The sequence below is a fragment of the Homarus americanus genome, unplaced genomic scaffold, assembly GCF_018991925.1.
Source record: "Homarus americanus isolate GMGI-L3 unplaced genomic scaffold, GMGI_Hamer_2.0 scaffold31037, whole genome shotgun sequence".
Lineage (NCBI taxonomy): Eukaryota > Metazoa > Arthropoda > Malacostraca > Decapoda > Nephropidae > Homarus > Homarus americanus.
The window spans coordinates 19,305,816-19,333,370 of NW_024722227.1; the positions used below are offsets into that span (position 1 = coordinate 19,305,816).

The 27,555-nt window shown below is 43.0% G+C and overlaps 1 protein-coding gene across 1 annotated transcript in view; it reads right to left on the reverse strand.

Annotated features, from left to right (window-relative positions):
- Nucleotides 1-27,555, reverse strand: part of LOC121862404 (striatin-3-like) — a 154,844-nt gene that overhangs the window by 122,695 nt on the left and 4,594 nt on the right. Inside the window, 4 exon segments of the mRNA XM_042360669.1 lie at nt 19,163-19,222; nt 19,362-19,520; nt 20,529-20,586; nt 20,589-20,631. Coding sequence (XP_042216603.1) covers nt 19,163-19,222; nt 19,362-19,520; nt 20,529-20,586; nt 20,589-20,631 — 320 coding nt within the window.

The following is a 27,555-nucleotide window of genomic DNA, read 5'->3' on the forward strand; positions in this document are numbered from 1 at the left end:
CCAGTGGCCCGAGGCAGCAGACGGTACTACGCAGTATTAGTACCATCCAGCTCTCAACTCGACTCTAAGGAGTGCTTGCTGCATATATATCATTACACCATATACTTTTCTCATATTTAATAGTTAATAAAAGTCTTTGTTAGTATTTTGTGTTTCTCTCAAGTACCAAACTAAATTATTCCATTAAAACAACACTTCGATTTAGCACGAATTAGGTTTAAAGCGACCTTTCTTGGAACGTATCTCGCGTTAAATCGACGTTCTACAGTACCTATATTTTCATTAAATAAAACTCGATCCGAAGGCTTAGGTCAAAATACCAAGCACTGATGTCATATTACTTGAGAATCAGATGGAAGTTCCACAAGCAAAGAAAGAAGATGTATGACAGACCTGTTGAGATACATATAGAAACAGACCACACAGACCCTTAGGTCCATTCGAAGTGGTCTGTCCCTAAAAAAAAAAAATAATAATAAATAACAATATATAATATCTTTGTCAGAGAAGCAGTCATCAAGGTGTTTTTTTTTTTAAGTGTTGATTGTATTGCTTTGAATAATTGAAGCTGGAAGCTTATTCCACTCTCTAACATTGACATTAGTGAAAAAATATTTCGTAGAGTCTTAATTGTACCTGTCGACATCTTGGCTTCATCCCACTACTTCTCATACTCGAGTTATCGTCAAGTATATATAGTTTTTTTGGGTCATTGTTGGTGAACCCTTTGAATATTTTAAACCAGTTGATTAATCTATCCCTGAGTCGACGCTTCTTTAAAGAAAACAAGATTAATTCCTCCAACCTCTCTTCACAGGGTTCGTTGCATAATGAAGGTATCATCTTTGTTGCTCTACGCTGGACGGCTTCTAATTTCACAATATCCTTGACAAAGTGATATCATGAAATTAGAAGCTGTCCATCTATGACACACATAGAAATAGTAAACAAATACTGAGTTGCCTATACAACTATGTAATATGGGTTATAGAATAAATTGTGATCATCAGAAAGTGTAAAATTATTATAGAAACTTGGTTATATTGAAAAATGCTTTGCCCTGGTGGGGGAGGGTGGATCAAGTGGATAGGGTGGAGGGGCATATTATAATGCTTCTTATAGTGGCATTGTATGATGTCACTGATCTTTGGTCAATGAAATACTAAAGAATCAAAGAATGGAATGTAAAACAAACAAGCAACACTCAAGCAATGAGTAATAGAGTATATGATGTAATGCATGAACATGTAGTGTGGCCACTATACTCAGTATACTGACCCATGGTCCTCATGCAGCAGACCCATCTACCCTAGAGGGTCAATTATTGTTATTTATTGTAAAACATTTCTCTTGTCACGGTTATACCCCCCCCCCTAATTGTTTTTCAACAGATCTACATGATTCACATGGGTCTCCTAAAACGATGGAAAAGAAAAACAAACAGAGAAATCATTTTCCCTGATTTTTCACGACAGAACTGTACAGGTACAGTATACTTAAAAAGGTTGCAGGGATCATGTGAAGATTAGGCACCTCAGCTTATTTCACCTGAGGATAAAACACCCTAATGTTAAGGTGCTTAATCACCAGGTTAAAAAAGCTGGGGTGCTTAATCTTCACATGATCAAGTGCCAAAACTAAAAGCAAAAAAACTGGCTCTCCTTTCACTAATTTCCCTTTATTCATTCTTAACATCTGTGACATGCCCATAAACCACCTAATGAGCCATGTTGAGAGTTACCCTCATATCCTTCACACACAAACTCATCTGCTTCCTGTATGTGCATCCCTCACACTGACCACTTCCCTTATCCCATTCCCCTCTCTTCCACTACCATCCACCCATGATCAGGGCCCACGGGAAATATAATTTTAATATTTACATACCCTTTTTCTGAACACTTGGGATCTATCCCGGCTTCTCTGCCCTGCCTCTGAATGAGACACCTATTGTCAATCCTTCACTTACTATTCTTTCAATATGTTTACACACACTGCCATAATTAATACAGCATGCCCTCAAATTCGCGGGAGGTTAGGTTCTCAAAATGGCCGCGAATCGCCAAATCTGCGAATAGCATTTGCCGACGGGGGGTACATTTTTACTTGTGTAGAAAGAAATGTATATTCTCTTTATGTGCTTCAGCCTCACATGATCAACATGATGATTGTAACAGTGTCATGAATGCCTTAGACCTGTACCAATAAGGGGAGGCGGTGAGATGTGACCTCATGAACATTTGGCATTCTGTAAGCTGCCTTTGTTTTGACAGTCTGGTTAGAATTGGTTGAGTGTAGATGTGCATCTGGTCAGCAGGTCAGCATGGCAAAAAAATATATATATATACATATACAGTCAACCCTCGCTTTACGCGGTCCCACTTTACGCGTTTCCACGTTTACGCGGTACCCTGCCGAAACCGGGATGCTCACTTTCCGCGGTGCGTGTACCCCTTTACGTGGAGAGCGGCTGGCGAGCCGCGCCAATTTTGGATCCAAACCTCCCGCCATCCGCCACGTTGTGTAAGCGGCGCGAGTAGGATGCGCAGTGTGTGTCTTTGTTGCGTTATCAGTGATGTCATATGACGTATCGGATTGTAATTGGGCCATGCATCCTTACCTCCCTCCGCTGCTAGCTGTGATTGGTTTAAAGTAATATGACGTGTCCACCCGCGGGAGGGAGGGAGGAAAGACGACGCTTGACCTAGCCGCGGCAGTTTCATCCCTCCAGGCCACACCGTGTATACGCGAATCCATTGTTCTGTAAAATAGCTTCCGCCGGACCACCGCCCCCAGAGAGAAACCTTTCCTTACCTGGACCCAGCCGCCCTAAGCCAAAGAAGACACGACGTTCCTTAAGCTACGAAATTAATTATAAGATCATACAAGAGTTGGAGAAAGGAACAAGACAGGTTGATCTCGCGCGCCAGCATGGTGTTAACGAGTCTACGATCAGGACAATTACGAAGGATGCAGCCAAGATAAAGGAACACATGAACATCACAAAGTCTACAGGTGCTTCTATGATCAAGTATTGCCACAACCAGGCGCTTCTCAAGACCGAAAAATTACTTGTGAGCTACTTGGTGCATCAGGCGTGACGGAACATGGTGGTGGATACGCGCTCAGTTAAGGAGTACGCACGTGAACTGTATGCTGCAGTGTCAAGAAAGATGGGAATTACAGAGCCCAAACCCTTTAATAATAATAATAATAATAATAATAATTAACGGTTTATTGAAAAAGTTCTGCAGCCCGAAGGCTGAAAATATACATTGGACATAAATGACTTATTACATACATTGGTGGTTTAACAAAAGCCTTCATTAGAGAGAGGTAAAGGAACATACAGTGAACATACAGATTAATGTAGGATTGTACGTGTTGAACAGCAAACACGTAGTGCAGTAACTCCCTCCCAGATGGTGTTAGGAGGGACCACGTGGTGTAGTAATTCCCTCACAGATGGTGTTATGAGGGGCCTCACGTGATGTAGTAATTCCCTCGCAGATGGTGTTATGAGGGACCACGTGGTGTCGTAATTCCCTCACAGATGGTGTTATGAGGGTCCTCACGTGGTGTAGTAATTCCCTCGCAGATGGTGTTATTAGGGACCTGACGTGGTGTAGTAATTCCCTCACAGATGGTGTTATGAGGGACCTAACGTGGTGTATTAATTCCTTCACAGATGGTGTTATATGAGTGAGGTTTGATCCCAGGCCTTCCAGTCGTAAACGGATTAACAGATCGCTGGTTGTTGTTGGGTCTCACGGGCCGTTATCACTGGGTACCTGGGACCTCACTGTGTGAAGGTTAACTTGGGTATGATTGTTACTGTTGAGTTGTTCTCACTGACTTAAGCACTGTTCACCACTGTTCACCTCTGTTTAACACTGGTTCCATTCCTTTCCTAAATGAAATTGTAACTTCTGGCGAGAACTTGTTGATATTCCGGTGGGGAGGAGGGTTCAGGGGAAGGCCTTCGTTGTGAAGAATGCCAGCAAGTGTCGGGGCCGGAAGTTGCAGAAGGAGCGCATCACCGTCCTGTTTACCACCAATGCCTCCAGTACCTGTAATCTCAAGTTATCGGTGATCCACACAGCACGCAAGCCGCACGCCTACAAGAGCATGGACATGACCAAGCTAAATGTCCACTGGCTGACTGCATGTAAGGCGTGGATGTTCTCTACACTGTCCCTCTCCTGGTTTGATGACTGTTTTGTTCCCGATGTGAAGAAATTCTGTGAGCAACAGAATGTGCCATTCAAGATTTTGTTGCTGCTGGACAACGCATCAGGACACTCGCCCCTTCTGTTAGATCGTCACCCCAACGTAAAAGTGGTCTTCCTTCCTCCCAACACTACGTCTATATTACAGCCCATGGACCAAGAGTTAATCTGTAATGTAAAAGCTGCATTCTCTACTTAAAAATTCAAGCTCCTGAACGACTACACCAACACCAGGGAAGAGTTGCGTAACCTTAGTGACACCAACACCGATAGCAAGAGCGAAGACGACGAGGATCAACAGTTGGCAGAGCAAGAAGTACTTTTAAAACAATTCTGGAGAATATTCAACGTCAAGAAAGCTGTGGACTTCTTGGTGGAGGCATGGGATCAGCTGTCTGTAGCAACTGTTCGTCACGCATGGAGACATGTGTTGCAAGGCATTCCGGGCGTTAGGCAGAGTCAATCTGTGACTGGTGAGGTTCAGACTGTTGCAGTAGCAGTGGACCTTGCCAGAGAAGCTGCGCAGTGTTACAGCTGCAGGCTTCTCCGAGACCACCAACGACGACATCCTGGAGGTGATAAGGGATCCTGATGTGACTACCGACGACATGGTAGATGATGATAACGTCAGTGAAGAGGCAGGTGGTGCGTCATCCCAAGAAGAACGCCGCTTATCCCATAGTAATGTTAGGGGTGCCATCAAGTGTATCGAGAAAGCCAAGCTCCTCCTTTCCGACGACCCTGACGCAAACAGGTATGAAATCTTCACTACCCAGCTGTTGCAGACTATGGAGCCCTATATCAAAGTTTATAACGACAACATAAACACCATCCGTCAGCAAAGCATAACAGATTTCTTCGCCTGCAACCCACCACAGCCAGCCCAAGCCAGTGATAGTGACAGAGGTAGAGACAGTGATGATGACTTTGAGGGATTTGTCAAGGAGGCCCTGAAAAGTGTGGATGACAGTGATGGTGACTCACCTGAGGGCCAGTAGCCTGCCCTCTGCCTCGGAACCAGCCTCCATTCCCGTACGCCGACCCATCTCTTCTACTAACGTAAGTGTTAACCCCAACCTTGTTTTTTTCTAACCTAACCTTCAGTTTATTGACTGTTCCCTTCAATATTATGTGTGTGTGAAGACCATCATAAAGTTAAGATGTTATTTTTAGTAAAACGTGCATATTGTGTCGGGAAAAAGTGGAGTTTGGGGGTCGGCCCGGTCTCTATTTCAATTCATCCCATATGTTATGTTGTTCACTTTACGCGTTTCTCACTTTACGCGGGCCGCCGTGGGTTGAATTAACCGCGTAAAGTGAGGGTTCACTGTATATACATACAGGTTGTACCTCTCTAGTTCAGCAACCTCGGGACCTGACCGGTGCCGGTCCATGGAAATTGCCGGACCAAGGAAATTCACCCTTTTCCTGGATACATAGTGACTTGTGCTTATGCTTGGAAGCACTAGCACCACCTTATCTGCATCATGGTCTCTTTGAAGACATATTGAAGGGCTAAATGTCGTATAGTAGCTTCTCAAATTTTGAGTTTTTAATTCAACGTATTTTATTGGAACATACACACAGCATTGTTTTCGTTGATTACACAACCAGTGACTGACTGGTTCTGCATATACTGTAAAACTGAAGAAAATAAGACCTTGGTTGTAGCTGTAGTAAAATTAATATGGTTGTTTTAAGTAATGTTATTTAATGTTAATAAATGGAACAATAGAAGTAGCTAACGATAAGGGTAAAGAAAAAAAGAGAGATCGCGTATGTAAGTGCGCGTGCGCACATGTGAAAACATATCGTCATTACTTTACATAAGAATATGAAAGCAACACTTATTTACTGTTCATATATATTTTAATTAATGTTTGTGTGTGCAAAATTAACAATACAATCTATTAATAATATGTGGAATATGAAAACACACGATGAGACGAGACGGCTGCCGGCATTGTTTATGTTAAAGCTTACAAAACCAGTGACTGATTGGTTCTACATATAAAACTGAAGAAAATAAGACCCTGATTGTAGCTGTAGTAAAATTAATGTAAAAAATGAATATGGTTGTTTGAAGTACCTGTAACGTTATTTAATGTTAATAAATGGAACAATATAAGTAGCTAACCATTAATGGTAAAAAAAAAGTGAGTCTGCGCGTATGTAAGTGTGCACATGTGAAAACATATCGTCATTACTCTACATAAGAATGTGAAAGCAACACTTATTTACTGCTCACATATATTGAAGGGTTAAATGTTGTACTCTGTATAGACAAGCAGAGAGAGAGAGCAGTCGAACTGCCGGATGTAAACAAACCTTAATTTCCTGCGGCTTTGTTGTTTTTTCTTTTTATGGGGATTAGCCCACCCGGGCACAGGTCACTGACCCACATTGGGGCCTGAGGGGCAAAAATGTAATACTCCTGTAATAATAATAATAATTCAGATAAGTAAAAAAAATAAAAAAAGATGCCTATCTACCTATTGGACAAACTAAAATCATTCCACACACACACACACACACACACACACACACACACACACACACACACACACGCACGCACACACACACGCACGCACGCACACGCACACACAGTGTGGTATGCTATTACGAATGGATTCAAATACGAATATTCCTATAACGAACGGTTTTACCTATAAAATTGAGAATGCTATAACGAACGAAACTCCAACGAATTTTTTTTTTTACTAATTTATGTTTTTTTTATTACAAGTATTAATGATAATCTTTATTTCAGGGGTTTAGATGCATATTTATGCACTTTTTTTACAATTTTTACAATTTTATATTATGTTTTTCAGTGTTAAGTGGTTGTATTTGGGGGCCTGGAACGGATTAATCCTATAACGCCAGTTAACGTCCTAGATACGTTCTTGGAAAGTGTTCTAGCCCCTATCAATCAGTATTATATAAATATGAGCTAAGGACATATATTCATTATATACATTCTATCATCCAGACTATTGAGCATACAGCTACATAAGCATTTGTTCTGTCACACCTCCTAGGGTGGACAGCACACAGAAACATTTGTAGTTTCACACAGATTCAGGTTACAACCCATAAATATATGTCCCCAGGCCTCGGTGAGAGTAGGCTGTGGAGTGTAGCCTCTTATCTCTGTGTTGACGTATAGATTACATACCCCCTTACAAGCAGACAGAGAGAGGTTTGCCTAGTTCACAGTTTCACACAGTTCACAGCCAGACACCTTACCAAAGAGACGTGTGTGAGCATAGCTCCCAAGGCTGTATCTCTCTCTAATTTTATCAGCTAATTACAAGCTAATAGCTAATGCTCAGTAGTCTGTCAACAAACAATTCTGTAACTACCAGAGCATCCAATATAACTAGAAAATCACCACATGTGTTTACATTAAACCAAGGAACCACAAATGAAGATAATAGAACCTGTGTACACTTGTGTATACTTACAAGCTAAGATAATTACAAGTGTAACCCAGGTAGGCTTGGACGACTCAACGACTCAACTTAACGACTCAAAACTACGACTGTATCAAAGGTGACATGCCGTGAGACTACCTATTATCTCACCCAGCTTCATCAAAGGTACCAGCGACTACTCTACACTCGTTCAGGCAAGTGTTAACAAGTGAGATCGTTTGATATCAAACCCCGGCCCAAACAAAAGTGACGTTAACCGAAATGGACGTTGTCCGATCATCAAATAAACTTTTTATTTACACTTACGTGTATGTGGAATACTATATACGTACATATACACTTTTACTCTTAAATCACTACTGTAGTGTGATACAGGTGAATAATTTTTATCTCTTGTGTAAAATACATGACGTTTATATTAAAATTATTCACTGTTTTACAAGGATTCCAGCAACGCCAAGCAGATGGGGGAGAGAGAGGGTGGGAGCGAGCGAGGGGGCGTGGGGGGAGGGGAGGTAGTACGTTTGACACTTGGCACAGGCACAGGTCTAACGCGTGTATATTTATCAGTTCTTAAGTGACTAAGCTTCTCTCTTATAAAAAGCCAGTGAAATGACCTGGGTGAATATAATTAACATAGCTGGGATTCTTGTAACATATTGATTAATTTGAATATAAACAAGCTGTAATTTGGACTAGACAAAACAATTTTAGTACCGTAATCAAATTAGTACATGTGCACTCCAGCTTTGCACTAAGGTCATTTATTTCTATTACGTTTCTTTTAGTATGGTGTGTGCATGTAAATGGATGAAAATAAATGAAGAAATCTATGTAAATCTACCCAAAAATACAGTTGAAAAACTTTTTTATAAAATGTACTACAGTACTGTACACTAATGTACAACAATTTTTATCTCTTGAGCAAAATATATGAAGTTTATATTCAAATTATTGGTTGTCTTGCAAGGATTCCAGCAATGCAAATTATAATCTCCTAACTTTAGTCTGAGATATTATATAAGATAAAAACTGTAAGCCTAAAACCCTGGCTGGAGGGGGGGGGGCGTAGCCAGCCACGCCACCCAGCGAGGGGTTAGTTGGGGGGGGGGTGAGGGGGGTTGAGGTGATAAGTTTGAGGTGAAGGTCTCTGTGTGTTTATTTAACAGTCCTACTAAGCTTCTCTCATTTTAAAATGCCAGTGATATGACCTAGGAGAATATAATTAACATAGCTGGGATTCTTGTAAGATACTGATTTATTTGAATATAAACATGTTGTAATTCGCACTAAACATAACAATTTTAGTACCGTAATCAAATTAGTACATGTGCACTCCAGCTTTGCACCCAGGTCATTTATTTATTTTACATTTCTTTTAGTATGGTGTGTGCATGTAAATGTATGAAAATAAATGAAGAAATTTATGTAAATCTACCCAAAAATACAGTTGAAAAAACTTTTTATAAAATGTACTACAGTATTGTACACTAATGTACTACATTTTTTATATGTTGAGCAAAATATATGACGCTTATATTCAAATTAATCTCTGTCTTGCAAGGATTTCAGCGATGCAAATAATATTATCCTAACTTTAGTCTGAGATGTTATATAAAATAAACATAGAGAAATCACCAATCTTTTATCTTGGAACACGAGGGTGGTGGGAAGACGGGGGACGGGGGGGGGAGGACAGAATGTCTGGCGTTTGTTTGTTTGTTTATTTATTTATTTATTTGAGATAAGATTTGACAGTTGGTGCTGAAGGCCTGCGTGTTTATTTATCATTACTTAAGAGTGACTAAGCTCTTCTCATAATTTGCCACCCAAACGACCTGGGTGAATATAACTTACATTGGAGGGATTCTTGTAAGATAGTAATTTATTTGAATACCTGTATAAACAAGCTATATTTGCATTAGACATAACAATTTTAGAACCGTAATCATTTAGTACATGGTTTGCACTTAGGTCCATTGTTACTGTACAATATTGACTAAATTCACTAGATAACGTACGCCTGGCTGCACAATCTATATGAATACGTGATGCATACGTGACTGTGCCCGCTCTAGGGACATTAAGGTTCGCTAGGTCCCATTATTTGATTTTTTTTTTCAATTTAAATTTTAATTGTTTATTCCTTGATAGAGGGAGCGGGATCCTAGTGCTGTCACTTGGTACCCCTGTACCATAACACCAGAAGCAACTGGCCAGTGTCACAAGTATATACAGTACAGTACAGTCATCCCTTGGTTATAGCGCCTAATTGGGACCCCGCCGATAACGAAAGTACAGAACCTATGGGATTTATTCTAATTGGTTCAGGCACCCCAGACCCAACCCCAAGTTTCCCATTTTACGACCATTTAGACCAACTAAATATATATATATAATGCTATGGTAAATATCATAAACACACATACCATTTAGACCAACTAAATATATATATAATGCTATGGTAAATATCATAAACACACATAGGCATTGCTAGGTTTATTACAAAGTGATGAAAAGGGTACGCTTAATACTGTAGTCCACAAAACATGTAGCTATGCTTTTTTTATTTGGTCCCCCATCATACGAGTCCGTTTTCTCACATCAGGACGCCCGAGTCCTCCGTTTTCTCTCTTAATCTTAGAGTGCACCAGAAACTTTACTATTTTTAGTAGGGCCACAGAATTTGAAATTGCAACCCCAATTGCAACTAGGGTTGCAATTGTTGAGTCAACTAGATATGTCTGATTACAGCAAATGTGTTATTGTCAATTTGTAGGTGAAAGATTTTATCCTCAATAGATGTAGGTTAACATTTCACCTGTAGGCAAATGCTTAATAAAAGCCTAAGTAAGGAAACATATTCCTTTAACACATAATATCTGACCAGTATAGGGAGGATCATCGTGTCTCTGTCAGGGGGTCGTGGAGTGGTGGTCCAGCAGGCGTCACTTTTTTTGGGGGAGGGGGGGCACGGACGTATATGCGACGGACGTTAACCGGCGCATGACTGTATATACTGTATATAAGTACACTTAAAGTTTTAACCATTTCATGAAATGTATTGTGATTCATGTGACCCCTGTTTAACTAGCTAGGAAAATAGGTTTATTGGTTTGAAGTATAATTGTCCATCCTAATAGAAAGTGTTCAATAAATACAGTAACTGTTAATGAGTGTAATAATTCATCTCTCCCTTATTAAGAAAGGTTGATTTATTATGAGTGTCTTGGTGTTATGCAGTGATACAGTGACCCATTAATAATTACTCAATCATATCCAGTGTCGACTGATGTCTGTTATCGTTACTCCCATTCCCCAGTATCCTCCCCTTGGTGTGAAGCCAGCTCTAACAGCAAACCAGCCATTACCTCTCTCTCACTCCACCCCTAACCTCCTCCATCTCATGAGTATACAGTGAATGAAAGAATGAAAATAAAGAGGAAAATAGAGTAAGAAGAACAAAGAGATAAATAAAGAAAATTAAAGGTAAAAGTATCATTTATTACTTGATGGCTACCACTTCAACAGCTAACTTCCACTGATGATGGCCACCATTTGTACAGCTAACTTCCATTGATGATGGTCGCTATCAGTACAGCTAACTTTCACTGATGATGGCTGCTGTCTATACAGCTAACTTCCACTGATGATAACCACTGTCCCTACAGCTAACTTCCATTGATGATATTTGCTGTTACCTACAGCTATCTTCCACTGATGATGGTCACTATCCCTACAGCTAATTTGCACTGATGATGGCTGCCATCCATACAGCTAACTTCCACTATTTTTCCATCATTGCCCAATGTTTGAGCCATTATGTCTGATAACCCTGAACCAAGCACCTAAATCTGGTATTGTAGTGATAATTTTTTAAATTTTGATTAGAGCAGATAACGTAAAAGTACCGGTTATTTTTTCCCCCTTTTGAGAGGTGTCCCTCATATTTCATAAAATCTCATAAGTTTGAATTATGGGGGTTTTACTGTAGAGAACCAGATGTTAAGACACTAAACACTGGCAAAAAGAGTATAATAGACAAAACATAAAATTTATCATCTACCAAGATCATCCAAGAATTATAGTACTGAAAAACTGAAGAAAAACATTATACAGTGGTCCCTCGATTAACCAACAGTTCAATTAACGAAATTTCGATCAACGAAATAGCTCCCATGAGGATTTTCAGTTCCATTAACGAACAAAACTTCGATTAATGACAGCCTAAAAAGAAACAAACTATGTTGTGCGCATCAGCTGATCAGCTAGTCTGCCGATACAGTACAGTATAGTCTTCATTTACGCGATCAATTGAACCCGTGGAGGTCCGCGTAAAACGAGAAACGCGTAAACGAAATAAGAGAGCCTATGGGATTAATTGAAATAAGAGACTAGGCAGACCTCCAAACTACACTTTTTCCGACACAATAGTACGCTGAAGTAAAAATAACATCTTAATGTTATGATGGTATGCACACACAATTAATATTTAAGAGAAATATCAATAATATTAGGTTTTTAACACTTACGTTAGCAGAAAAGATGGTTAGGCACACGGGGATGGGGGGGTTGGTTCCGAGGCAGAGGGCAGATTATTGGCCCTCACCTGTATCACTTGTATCAATTGTATCACTATCCACCACAGAGGCTTGCAGGGCCTCTTTGTCAAACCCCTCAAAGTACATATCCTCACAATCACTGACTTGGCTGGCTGTGGTGGGTGGCGGGTGAAGAACTCGGTATGTTTTGTTGACTGGGCGACCAAGTGCGCACCCTGCCCGTGCCGCTTCCCATGTAAATGATGGAAGGAACAGTGTAAATAAAAATTGTCAGTCTGGCAAGGTGCCGTGTAAATGACCAAACACGTAAACCAAATCCGCGTAAATCGAGACTATACAGTCAACCCTCGCTTTATGCGGTCCCACTTTACGCGTTTCCACGTTTACGCGGTACCCTGCCGAAACCGGAATGCTCACTTTCCGCGGTGTGTGTACCCTTTTACGCGGAGAGCAGAGCGAGCAGGGTGCGCACAATGTCGCCCAGTCATCAAAACATTACCGAGTTCTTCACCCGCCACCCACCACAGCTGGCCCAAGTCAGTGATAGTGATAATGATAGTGAGGATATGGACTTATATGGACTTTGAGGGGTTTGACAAAGAGGCCCTGCAAGCCTCTGTGGTGGATAGTGATACAATTGATACAAGTGATACAGGTGAGGGCCAATAATATAAACTGCCCTCTGCCTCGGAACCAACCCCTCATCCCTGTGTGCCCAGCCATCTTTTCTACTAATGTAAGTGTTAGAAAACCTAATATTATTGATATTTCTCTTAATTATTAATTGTGTGCATACCATCATAAAATTAAGAAGTTATTTTTACTACAACGTAGGTATTGTGTCTGAAAAAGTGGAGTTTGGGGGTCGGCCCGGTCTCTATTTCAATTAATCCCCTTTCCCGTAGACGTACGAGAGGTCAGGAAGTTTACAGAGGACATCGTACCAGGTGGGCGGGGAGTCCAGGGGGATGGCTGCTTCCCGAGCTTCTCTCTGTTTGCGGCGAATTTGGGTACTAATCTGTAAAAGTGTTCGAGGAACAACGTAGTCAGGTGTGGCCTTGTTGCAGCCAGTCTTGGCAAGGCCATCTGCTGCCTCATTCCCCAAGATACCGACATGACTGGGTATCCATAGGAATGTTACAGGACGGCCAGCATCCTGAAGTGTGGATGTTAACCCTCGTATTCGGAGGATGAGGTCCTTATTTTCCCCTGATCCAAATGCGATCCCGCCGAGAGCAGACCTGGAATCGCAGCAGACAAGCAAGGGGCAGAAACCATTTGCTTCTTCCTCAGCAAGAAGGGCAGCAGGGAGGGCTATTAGTTCAGCCTGAGTGGAAGATGCCCTGTCAGAAACTGAGAGACAGTTTGATAGGCTCAGGGGTATCAGGACAGGAGATGTAGACACCAGCCCTGGCCCTACCTGTAGCGGGGTCAACAGAACCATCAGTGTAGAGGACGACCCTACCTGGGGACCAGTGGGCGATCCTGGAGAGGTGGTATTTGCAGAGAATAACAGGGTTCACCTGAGATTTGGGGAGCGGTCCACCGAGAGCAATCACTTCAGATTGAAAATCCAGCCAGGGAGAAGGAGACGAACCAACAGCAGGGGTGACAACAATATCAGGCAGGAGGTCGTGTTCCTGAAGGACTCGGATGAGTGACCCTCGCCACTGTCTTCTAGATGGAGGTCGGTCTCGGACAGCAGGGGTCAAGTTGGTTTGGACATAGTTGCCCCGAGGATCCCGTAGAATGGAAACGGCAGTTTTTAGGTAAAACTCCTGGACACGATCCTGTAAGGGGGAAAGACCAAGTTCGGTGTATAGAGGAGTAGAGCGTGTCCACTGAGGAGCCCCAAGGATGATACAAGCAGCTTTCCTCTGGATAACTTCGAGACGGTTGACAGCAGTCCGACTAATGTTGACGAGGGCAGGGGCGGTGTAGTCGACACAGGAACGGACAAAGGACTTGTACATGGTGAGAAGTACAGGGATGGTGGCACCAAGGGAACCCCTGCACATGGTAGAGGGGGGAGCGATACGCCGAAAGCATATGTCTCGAAGATAGCGGACTTCAGGGATCTGACAACGTGTGCGAGTTACATACACACCCAGGTATTTTGTCTCATTAACCCAGTCCAAGGGCGTTCCTGATAAGAGAAGGGGTGGAGGTACAACACGACTGTGCCACATGGCTTTTGTTTTCGCAGTTGAAAGAAGGAAACCAAGTGAATCACACTCTCTGGAGACCAGATCAAGGGCTTCCTGCATGCTGAGGTAGTCAGGGGCTTGGAGGAGGACATCGTCGGCATATCCTGAGTGGACAACTTCTGTCGGCCACGGGAGAGATGCAGTGGAGTGCATGAGAGTGTTAAACAAGGTGGGACTCAGGACTCCACCTTGAGGGGTGCCGAGGTTCATTTCTTGAACAGGAGACATGGAGCCTTCAACGCGAACCCGGGCCTGACGTCCAGTGAGGTAAGAGGCGATCCATTGTAGAAGTCTCCCTTTAACCCCTAACCGTGCAAGTTCAGCTAAAATGAGGGCAGGCTCCCTTGATATCAAGGAAGACAGAGATGAGGGCAGTCTGATTGCAATAAAAGGAAGCAATGGAGCGTGCTGTGCTGCGATGTTGAATGAAACCATTGAGGGAGTTGTGGAAGCTGCCTATGGTGTGAAGGCGACGATGGAGTATACTCTCCATCATCTTGCAAACACAGGAGGTCAGACTAATGGGTCGATATTTCCCAGGATATCCCGGCTTAGGGATGGGGATAATAGTGGCATTTTTCCAGTTGGACGGGAGAACCCCATGTTCATAAGACATATTGTAGAGAGCAAGCAAGGGGCCGTTAGGAATATTAGTACAGGCGTTGAGGAGGGAGTAGGTTATCTGATCATCCCCAGGAGAGGTGTCTTTTCTAGAGCGACGAGCACTGTCAAACTCGAGCTGTGTGATGGGATGATCAGTGGGGGCAGGGGAGGTAAGAGCAACACGAACAACAGACTCAGAAGCATCGATGCGAGCCTGCACTGCCTCCTGCATTGGATCTGGAAGTGCCTCAGGGGAGGAAGCTCGTGCCCAGTCCTCCATTAAAGAGCAGGCAAGGGAGGCGGGGTCAGGGTGGGGAGGAGGCCTCCGTCGAGTACCCCGTATAGCATTAATCCGATTCCATACATAAGAGGGTGACAGCTGGAATGATAGAGACCCCGTGAAGGATAGCCAGTCCGCCTCACGTATCCGACGGCGCTCCTGAGTTGCAAAGGAGCACCAATTTTTTAAGTCTTCCCAGTCCTCTGGAGACCGAGACCTCCGTATGGCAGAGTGGAGATCACGGGTTACCTGCCGGAGATGTCTCATGGCAGGGATACGATACCAGTAGTTGGTGGCACTTCTGGGGTGACGGGGAGGGCGTGGAGGGGTAGCGCGATTGACAGAGTCATACACGGCATCAACAAACTCAGCGCTGTAAGAGTCAAGGGACTGGGGGACAACATAGGAATCCGCCCAGGTAGAAAGGTATTGGGTAAAGGAAGGAACAGCATCTTGTGTGAGACGAAGGCGAGGGGATCGATAAGGAGCTGATGTCGGGGCAGAGAAGGAGAGCCTGAGATGGGTAGTAACGGCAAGATGGTCACTATACAGAGCAGGCTCGGTGCAGACAGTAGGATGAAAGGAGGTACGACCGTTCAATAGTAAGCCAACATCAAGGAAACTATGGGGGAGGCGAGTAGGATAGTCAGGACAAAGAAAGCGAACATCATCATCCCCATTAAGAAACTGTGAGAGATGTGATCCGTTAAGGGTACATGGAGTGGGATGGCGAGCATTAAAGTCGCCAAGAACAATAGTGGGAATCCCATCATGGAGGTCGTCAAGAACCTGGGGGTCCAGAGAATCACTCTTGAAATGAACATATGAACATTGACTACACGAAGGGTCCGGTCACCAAGAGTAAGGGAGACAAAGTAATTCAGACGGGGGTCCATGTGAGTCAGGTAAAGGGAGACGAACAGATAGAATGGTGTTACGCACAAGGGTGAGGAGGCCACGAGCCTGCCCACGGTACCGAGGCAGGGTGTAAACAGTATAGCCAGAGAGGCGGAGTGGAGTAACATCGTCTGTGATGGTTTCCTGAAGTAGAGCAACATCTACTTGATGGGAGAGCACAAACTGGGCGAGGTCTGTCCGGCGAGGTCTAAGTCCCTGGAAGTTCCATTGTAAGAAGAGGAAGGAACGGCCTCCGGTGTGAGATGAGTTGGTGGGGCTAGACAGGGCTCCAGAGGAGGTACCAAATTTTGTTGAGAAAAATGGAGAGGGAGGAGTGGGAGAGCGAGGGATGGATCCTCCATCTCGGGAGATGGAAGGAGGCAGGTCATCAGGGCTTGCAAAGTGCGCCCCTGTTGGGTCAGGGTGTCCAGAATGAGTTGTTGTTGCCTCTGCAATGTCGCAATTGTTTTCACAAACAAGTCGAGTTGGGCAGAGAGAAGGTTGATTTGCTTGGAGTGGCGATCCAGACGGAGAGTGATTGTTTCCATAGAACCAACTTGGTGTACCTGTACAGGAGCTGGAGGTGGCGGCGAGGATTGCCGAGGGCCCGACTGGGCATGCGGTGGTGGTAGCAACGGAGAGGGACGGTGAGGGTTCAGTTGAGTAAGAGGAGCTGGTGAGAGGCAGCGGGGGTCCGGGTGGGCAGGAGGTGGTGGTGACTGTGTGGCAGGGCCGGCAACGACCTTGTTCCAAGAGCGGTAGGGAGAGGGAGGGAGGGGAGAAAGGATGGGTGGTAAGGGTGATAAGGGGGATGGTAGAGGAGAGGAGATCAATGGGAAATCCTTGGTGGATGGAAGAGGCGGTGGTGGATAGGAGTGAGGTTTGGTTGACAGGGGCTTCGTCAGAGACGAGGGCGGTGGTACAAGGTAAGTTTTCCCCAGGCGAGTGCCAGGACGCTGTGGGCAATTGGCATTCCAGGCGTGGTGACTGCCATGGCAATTGACACACCGTGGAATAACTGGGATTTTGTTCTGAATTTTCGATTTGCATTCCACTGTTTCGTGAGGTGCCTGCACAGAAACCGCAGGCGACCATCCTCGTGCACTCCCAGGTGCGGTGTTTCCACGATTGGCAACGACCACAGATTTTCGGGGTTCCGATAAATCGGTTGAGAGGACAGTTGTGAATTGGTCCTACATTCACCTTCGGAGGGAGGGGGCCCACCCACCAGCCGATGAGTTCGTTGGATGGACGTTTGGAGACCGGGTTGATGCGGCGTTCCATGTCCAGTAGTTGTGGGAGAAGAGGGCGAAGATCGTCGATAGGGATCTCCCAGGGTACGTGGCGAACCATTACCTTGGTGCGACGAGTTTCCGGGGTGATGATGGTGAACTTCAGCATCACCTCCCCCTGGGGAGCAGGAAAGCCCACCTGAGTGAGCAGGCGTACCATCTCGTCCATTTGTGTGGTGGCTATCACGGCTGTGGGACCTCGGCGGAGGCGAAGTGTTGAGTCCTGAAGTGGGAAGCAGTGACGGAAGAACCAGGTCGTCCGTGTGCTCAGAGGCAAGTCCCGAGGAAAGGCGAGACGACGAAGGCGCGACGGGGCAGGGAGACAAAGGGAATCCTCTATGTCCATCGTCGGCGGAGGGTCGGTCATTGAGCCACATGTAAGCTCACTTGGGGACCCCGATGACAGGAGGAGTCCACCCTCTACAGCCCCAGAAGGGGTGCAAGGGGGAGCCGTGGCCCCTGCTGGAGACCCTGACTTCTGAGGTTTCTGCTTCTTCTTTGACGTGTCTTCAAGAAGAAAGTCGTCAGCATCACTGTCACCTACTGCAGCCGTTTCCAACGAACGGGAGCGTTTAACGGTGGGCATAGGGCACGTTGGCAACACTGCAGTCAGGTGGAGTGGTAATGACGTCACTGCTACGTCACACTATCACATTGCGCAAACTTGAAAAACTTTGCTCAGAGGGATCGGGTGGTAGGACCAGATGTTTTATCCCAAAAAAATGACAAAGTCCAAAAGTAAAAAAAAAAATATATGCCACTGTGTTGATAACTGGGTCTTACTATAGTTGTCTGCACAGGCTGGGATTGGTAGACTCGCTGAATTCGTCAGAAATACAAATTTTAAGGAGCAGTCTCTTACAGCCTTTGTTGACACTACGCACGCATGCGCGTTCTCTTGTTGGTCTCCTGAATATTTTTGCATTTTTACATTAAAATTATTGGTCATTCTGAAATTTAGCTAACATATTAATAGTATACTGTGCAGAAATTATTATGAAACACGAAGACGGAATTAGAACCAATGCACTCTGTAAAGAATATGGCATGTCATCATCAACTGCCTCTACAATCAGCTGTTTGACATGTAAACAAAGCTGCCAGGAATACGACATACACACCTCCAATAAGTTAAAATACAGTATTCTATTGTGTTTTTTCTATTTATTATTGTACAGTTTACTGAACAGTACAGTGCTGTATTTAGTTTATATTTAATGTTTTGTTAATTCTATTAGTGGTATACAGTACTTTGTATGTATACTTTTTCTGTGAGTTGGAACCAATTACCCAATATCCTATTGGAATAATAGATTCAGTTAACAAAATTTTTGATTAACAACCGACTCTGTGGAACTAATTACGTTCGTTAATCGAGGGACCACTGTATATAATTATAACAAGATTACTAATGACATGCTAATGAGAGATAAGGCATCATGTTCACATGGAATCAACTAGTGTTTTGAAGTTGATGGTGAATATTTACTATAGTAATGTATTTACCCTAACGTGCATGATTTATGGGACACTGTACAGAACAGCCCTCCCACCAATGTCCTCCAATCTAAGAAACTCATATACACTTTCGTGTCAAACAAGAATTAGAAAATATAATGACAAATTCATAATGTTTCCACATTAACAACACTTACCTTACTCTATTACTCCGTAAGTCTATGATTGTATCTGTGTACCCGATTTCTTGTAGATACCTGCAAAAAAAATATAAAAAATTACAACCAAATTTTCAACTTGATCCTTCATTAAAAAATGTCATAACAGTTTTTTCAATTGATTGAAAAATATAGATGACCAACTATGCTGACATGTACAGTTGCTGTAATCACTCACTGCCTAAGTAGATGTCTTGACTGCTTCCACGATACATTTGTATTGGTCGACAGTATAGCATCAGTGTCTACCCGCACTTCCTCACCACCCTCTTCAACTGGCGGGTTCATGTCCCCTTGTACTAAGTCTGTCCCATATTTTAGCTTGTGATATTTAGCTCTGTGAAAGGACAAAACATTTCAGGACTCAGAAATACTTGTAATGATTTCAATCACAGATTAATTATTGGCAAATCTATCTATATTTCAAGCTAAATACAAATACAGGTACTGTAATATGTGCACTAAGAGTAAAGGAAAATTAAATATAGAAAGTAATAAAACTGACAAGTTTATACCAGGATTATAGTTCACCAGACTTATTGAAGGATACCCAGTAAAGTAGTTTCTTATCTAAACCAAAGAAACCTTCCTGGCTACAACTTTAACAACAATTCATTATCAAGAAAAAACATTTTAGATCAAATTAATATTTATGACAGTTAGACCAGATTAACACAGAAGACTGGTAGACCAAGTTAACATATATGGCACTTAGACCATGTTAACATTTAAGATTGGTAGATCAAGTTAAAACCCATGACTGTTAGACGAAGTTAACATTTATGGTACTTAGACCAAGTTAACATGAAAGACTGGTTGACCAAGTTAACATATATGGCACTTACACCAAGTTAATATTTAAGACTGGTAGATCAAGTTAAAATATACGACTGTTAGACAAAGTTAACATTTTAGACTGGTAAACCATTAATGACTTAGACCAAGTTAAACTTTATGAATGTTAGAGCAAATTAATATTTATGACTGTTTAACCAATTCAACAGTTAAGACTCGTAGCTTAACATTCCACAACTACTGCCATAAAGCTCCTCAAGCACTCACTATCAAACTTGTTGGAGAATGTGAGGGAAAGGTTAATTATCCTGTAATTTTTACCTTTCCAAATATTTCAGGTAACACAAGAATTGGAATAATGAATGAAGATAAAATATAACCAGGGAGATATTATATAAAAAATGGGAAGGCACCTTACATTAGAAAAAGTACAGTAGTATAAACTAAATCTAACATCTGGTGGACTACACATGCTTCTCTTCTTCCCATCAAGAAAAAATGACACATGTTATAGTAATGTATCATTCAAAGTTGTACTTAAAAATATCACCTTTCTTGTTTTAATGCATATTCCAACATTTTTATTCTTCTGACAAGGTCATTCTTTGGTTTTCTTGTCCTTTCCTTTCCCCATTGAGGAAGGCAATCTTGGCCTGTAAGGAAAAAGAGAAAAGACAAAAATCAAAACCAAAGGAAGAATATAAACAATGCGATAACTCATTCCACCACAGTACGTACAACATTATATTCTGCAAACCACCATCTTTCTAGCAGGTACAGAAGGTACAATTTTAACAACTCAAATACACACCTCAAAGTAAGTAAGTATATATATATATATATATATATATATATATATATATATATATATATATATATATATATATATATATATATATATATATATATATATATATATATATATATATATTATCAGTTTTGAACTGACCATCACTAAGGTCAGTTCAAAACTGATAATATACATAAATTTATTTGTCAGTGGCCCAAGGTTAAAATGTTTTGAAACCTTTGATCTAGATGTATGATAGTTATTTTGTGGGTCCTTATTTGACCTGACCTGACTAGTCACGCCACCCCCTTCTTAAACCTCAACATGTGTGTTGGTGTGGGGATTAGTGGATGACATCATTATGACCTGACCTCATGTTTTAAGGTCACCCTGTATATTTAAGCCTCTGTCCATGTAATCCAGTTGCCTCTGAAGATGTCTTGAATAAAGACGAAAGCTAAGGTACTTCGCTGTTTCCCTTTTCCCGTGGGATTCTATCAAGATTTATCTTATCCATGTTTCCATTGTGATTTACATGAAATATATATATATATATATATATATATATATATATATATATATATATATATATATATATATATATATATATTTTTTTTTATAGAAATATATATATATATGCAAGTAAATCACTGTAGGTGCACGTGATTCAGGTATATGCTGATAACCAGCATATATATGTTATAAGTATACAATTGTAACAATGAGTCGTCCAAAGTGAGTGAGAAAGCTAATAACCCTTGAAACTAAGAAAGAAATCATAAAGAAACGGAGGATGGAACAAACATTAAGTAAACTTAGTGATGAATATGGGATGGCTAAATCGACTATATGTAACATTTTGAAGAATAAAGAGGAGTTGAAAACTGTGCAAGTGGCTAAGGGAATTTCTAGACTTAGCAAAGCAAGGTGTAATGTGATTGAGGAGAGACGGAAAATTTACTCTTAGTGTGGATAAAGGAGAAAGAAATGGCAGGTGATAGCATTAGTGAAGCTATAATTTGTGAGAAGGCCAGACAATTGTTTGAGGACCTTAAAGCCAAGACTCCCAAGTGCGTGATAGTGATGTGCCAGTGTTTAGGGTACCAAGGGGTGGTTTACTGGTTTCAGAAGAAGAAATAAATTACACTGAGTGTTGTGAGACATGGTGATGCTGCTAGTGCAGATAAGGAAGCAGCTAAGGAACACCATGACATTTTTAATGTGATTAAAGAGGAGGCTTTGAGCCAGCAGTTATTCAACTGTGATGAAACTGGACTTTGGAAAAAAAAATGCCTCATTGCATATACATACATTAAGTAAGGAGGAAACTTCTGTCCCTGGCCATAAGCCAAATGAAAGACAGGCTATCCTCCTTCTTTGTGCTAATGCTTGGTGACTGCAAAATAAAGCCACCCTGTGTACCATGCACAAACCCCAGAGCTTTCAAAAACATTAGGAAGACCCGCCTTGGTGTTATGTGGATGCCAAACCCAAAGGCTTGGGTGACCAGGAATTTATTCTCTGAGTGGGTGATTGAGGTGTTACCCAGTGTTTGGGAATACCTCAGGGAGAATAATCTTCCACTGAAAGCTTTGTTGGTGATGGACAATGCACCAGACCACCTAATTTGATGGTTGAATTGCCAGAGGAGTTCAACTTCATCACTGTGCACTTCTCACCCAACACAACACCTCTCATCCAGGCCCAGGATCAACAGGTACTTTCTAACTTCAAGAAGCTGCACACAAAGGCACTGTTTAGAAAATGTTTTAAGGCCCACTTCTTCCAGTGATGTTAGTTTGAAGGAATTTTGGAAGAGTCACTTCATATAGCAGACGCTGTGTTTCTAATTGTGTCAGCCTGGAAAGAGGTTTCTATGAGGTGTCTTTTGTGCTGCTTTGGAGGCCATTGTGGCCTGAATGTGTGTTTCAAAGAGACTTTTGAAGGCTTCAAGAGTTAGGAGGAAGAGGCTGTTGCACATGAAATTGTGTTCTGGGCACTTCCATGGGCCTGGAATTGGATGATGATGATGTGATGTTGAGGAGTTGGTGGAAGAGCACAGTAAGGAGGCGTCTACTGAGGAGCTGCTTGAGCTTCACAAGGAGGAAAATGAGACACTGAAGCGAGCTTAACTTCTGAGGAGTCAGGAGGATGAGGACAAGGAGGAAAGTCAGAGACTCATTCCAGCCAAAGATCTCAAGGATGTGTTCTTGCTGAGGCAAACTGTCTAAGCTATGGAGGATTATCATCCTGATGTTGGTGCTGTGAAAAAGCATCAGTGTGTTTAATGACAATGTGATGAACTACTTTTGAAGGTCCAGAAATCAAGGTTGAAGCAGCTAACCCTGGATTCCTTCTTTAAAAAGTAGCAAAAAGACCTACAGACAAAGTGCCTGTAAGAGTCACCAAAGAGGGCTAGAGGATGACTCTTCCTCTTCCACCTCTCTCATAATTTCTCCTCCCTCCCTGTCCTGCATGCTGAACAACACTAAGGTAAGATAAAGTACCAGATTTTTTTACATTTTCCACAGAAAATTTTCAGTGTTAAGTAGTTGTATTTGGGGGCCTGGAACGGATTAATCTTATAACCTAACCTAATGCTATAAATGTAACGAGGTTCTAGAACCACTAGATTCGAGCAGCATACCCGCTGTATTATTTAAGCATTTTCTCGCCTGAGGAGTCCTTTTCTCATCGCTCGGACGCCTGAGTCCACTGCTTTTCTCAATCTTAGAGTGCACCCGAGACTTCGTTATTCCTTAGTTATGACACAGAATTTGAAATTGCTACTGTTGCAATTTTGGGGCAACTTAGATATAGTCTGATTACAGCAAATGTGTTATTGTCAATTTGCAGGTGAAAGATTTTATCCTCACAGATGTAGGTGAAGCAGGGTAACAATACACCTGGAGGCAACTGCGTGATAATGAAATTCTCGGCTTGAAAAATGCGCTATAACAGCAGGTGTGTAGATTTTGATGGAGGCGTGATAACAAAAATCGCGATAAATCAAGTGTGCTATAACCAAGGGATGACTGTACTATAATACTGTAGTAATATCTTATAAAAAATGTATGAATTAAAAATACTTTTAATACTAAACAAAATTAAAATTACAGTTTTTAGCCACTTTAAAAAAAAGTGACAACTTACACACACAAGGTTTAAAAACAGCCCTCATCAAAATGATCAAGCACAATGGAGGGATACCACACAAACCACTTACCTCTTCCCTTGGCCACCTCTAATGGGTGGACATTAAGTAAGCAAGTCTGAATGCAATACTGCAATGTTATACATATAAACCTAACCAGAATGCTTTCAGTAAATTAGAAAAAGAGAGGGGGGGAGACCAAGGGGTGGGGGAGAGAGGGGGGTGGGGGAGGAGGAGGGGGGTGGAGAGAGAGAGGGGGTGGAGAGAGAGAGAGAGAGAGAGAGAGAGAGAGAGAGAGAGAGAGAGAGAGAGAGAGGGGGAGAGAGAGAGGTGGAGAGAGAGAGGGGGGGTGGAGAGAGAGAGAGAGAGAGAGGGAGAGAGAGAGAGAGAGAGAGAGGGGTGGAGAGAGAGAGGGGGTGGAGAGAGAGAGGGGGGTGGAGAGAGAGAGGGGGTGGAGAGAGAGAGGGGGTGGGAGAGAGAGAGGGGGTGGAGAGAGAGAGGGGGGTGGGAGAGAGAGAGGGGGTGGAGAGAGGGGGGTGGAGAGAGAGAGAGAGAGAGAGAGAGGAAGAAGGTAGAGAGAGAGGAAGGGGGGAGAGAGAGGAAGGGGGTAGAGAGAGAGAGGAAGGGGGTAGAGAGAGAGAGGAAGGGGTAGAGAGAGAGAGGAAGGGGGTAGAGAGAGAGAGAGGAAGGGGTAGAGAGAGAGAGAGGGGTAGAGGAGGAGAGAGAAGAAGGGGGTAGAGAGAGAGAGGAAGGGGGGAGAGAGAGGAGGGGTAGAGAGAGAGGAAGGGGTAGGAGAGAGAGAGAGGAAGGGGAGAGAGAGAGGAAGGGGGTAGAGAGAGAGAGGAAGGGGTAGAGAGAGAGGGGAAGGGGGTAGAGAGAGGGGAAGGGGAGAGAGGGAAGGGGAGAGAGGGGAAGGGGAGAGAGAGAGGGGAAGGGGAGAGAGAGGGAAGGGGAGGGGGAGAGAGAGAGAGAGAGAGAGAAGGGGAGGAGAGAGAGAGAGAGAGGGAAGGGGGTAGAGAGAGAGAGGAAGGGGTAGAGAGAGAGAGGAAGGAGGTAGAGAGAGGGGAAGGGGAGAGAGAGGGGAAGGGGAGAGAGAGAGAGGAAGGGGTAGAGAGAGAGAGGGAAGGGGTAGAGAGAGAGAGGAAGGGGGTAGAGAGAGAGGAAGGATAGGAGAGAAAGAGAAAGGAAGGGGTAGAGAGAGAGGGGAAGGGGGAGAGAGAGAGAGAGGAATGGGTAGAGAGAGGGGAAGGGGGAGAGAGAGGGAAGGGGAGAGAGGGGAAGGGGAGAGAGAGGGAAGGGGAGAGAGAGGGAAGGGGGTAGAGAGAGGAAGGGGATAGAGAGAAAGAGAAGGGAAGGGGTAGAGAGAGGGGAAGGGGAGAGAGAGGGGAAGGGGAGAGAGAGGGAAGGGGAGAGAGAGAGAGGGAAGGGGGTAGAGAGGGGAAGGGGAGAGAGGGGGGGGAGAGAGGGGAGAGGGGAAGGGGGAGAGAGAGAGAGAGAGAAGGGGTAGAGAGAGAGAGGAAGGGGGTAGAGAGAGAGAGGTAGGGGATAGAGAGAAAGAGAAGGGGTAGAGAGAGGGGAAGGGGGAGAGAGAGGGGAAGGGGGAGAGAGGAGGGAAAAGGGGGAGAGAGAGGAAAGGGGGAGAGAGGAGGGGAAGGGGGAGAGAGGGAAGGGGAGAGAGGGGAAAGGGGAGGGGAGGGAGGGAGGGAGGGGAGGAGGGAGGGGAGGAGGAGGGGAGGAGGGGAGGGAGGGAGGGAGGGAGGGAGGGAGGGAGGGAGGGGAGGGAGGGAGGGAGGGGAGGGAGGGAGGGAGGGAGGGGAGGGGGAGGGAGGGAGGGAGGGAGGAGGAGGGGAGGGAGAGAGAGGGAGGGAAGGGAGAGAGGGAGGGAAGGAGAGAGAGGGGAGGGAAGGAGAGAGAGGGGAGGGGAAGGAGAGAGAGGGAGGGAAGGAGAGAGAGGAGAGGGGGGAGAGGGGAGAGAGAGAGAGAGAGAGAGAGAGAGAGAGAGAGAGAGAGAGAGGGGGAGAGAGAGGGGGGAGAGAGAGGGGGGAGAGAGGGGGAGAGAGAGGGGAGAGGGGGGAGAGAGGGGGAGGGAGAGAACTGCCAGGATAAGTGAGCGAGAAAAACAAAGGAACAAACAGATCAACCACTTAGTAGCTCTTCATATTCTCTGGGCACACACTTCACATGGCACATGGAGACAGAATGTGTGAGGGGAGGATGTGTACAAATTGGTTTACATATTTGCAGTACATTACTGTAAAGTAGTTATCCTTCTATTCAGAGCAAACAACTCAGTGGTCGTATGAAAAATACAGTACAATATGTGCAAACAGATATATTTACTATTTTTTGTAGTACAGTATACATGAAGTATATATTTGAGAAACTCATAGTAAGTATGCTATAACGAATCTAATTGGTTCTAGAACCTTGTTCGTTATAGCATTTGCTCGTTATAGGATTAACTGCTCCAGGCCCCAATACAAACTACTTAACACTGAAAAATATAATATAAAATTGTAAAATTGTAAAAAGTGCATAAATATGCATCTAAACCCCTGAAATAATGAGTATCATTAATACTTGTAATAAAAAAACAATAAATTAGTAAAAAATAAATAAATAAATAAAAATAAGTAAATAAATAAATAATGTTCGTTGTAGGAGTTTCGCTCGTTATAGCATTCTCAATTTTATAGGTAAAACCGTTCGTTATAGGAATATTCGTAGTAGGATCCGTCATATATAGATACCCCACTGTACGGTTGGTGTCAGCGACTGAGCCTCATTCTAGTTCGGCCAGAAACACTAAGTACAGTACAGTAAATCTTTTACTAAAACAATATTAATAATGTATACTGTACAAGCAAATTACTTTGCATTCTAAATTATGAGACATCTTCCAAAACCTTATAAGGAGTTTACAGTACAGTATGTCATATGCACCTTAACCAACTCTTGTTAAGTAAACTACACTACAGTATTGTCATAAATTTCAAGTCATACATAGTGGAGCATAAGAGGATAAGCATATGTGTGGCACCTCTGAACTTTACACCCAGTCATGCGGCACCTCCCTGAGACAGTATCCAATACTATAAGTGGTACAGCTTTACCAATACACAATAAAGATAGTAAAATACAGTACAGTACGTATATAACAATCAGGACTCTACTGGCAATAAACAACTGATGGCTTTATTGGTCAAATTTTCCTATTGTTTACCACTGGTTGTGTAACTGCACTCTAGGTAGCTACATGAACATCGTACAGTATATCTGTATTTTCTATATAAACGCTGAACTATGCACTGTAATTATTTTATCTAGATACCATAGCTACTATACTGTACATCATACTACCGTATCTTTATTATTTATATACAGTACTGTACACACTGAACTTTATATATATATATATATATATATATATATATATATATATATATATATATATATATATATATATATATATATATATATATATAGGATATATACCGTATATGCAAGTAAATCACTGTAGGTGCACGATCCAAGTATATGCTGATAATCACAAGGAAACAAGAAAACACCAAGTTCCCAAGTGCTTTCGTGTAATTCACATCTTCAGGGGTGAGCACAGACTAAGGAGAAATA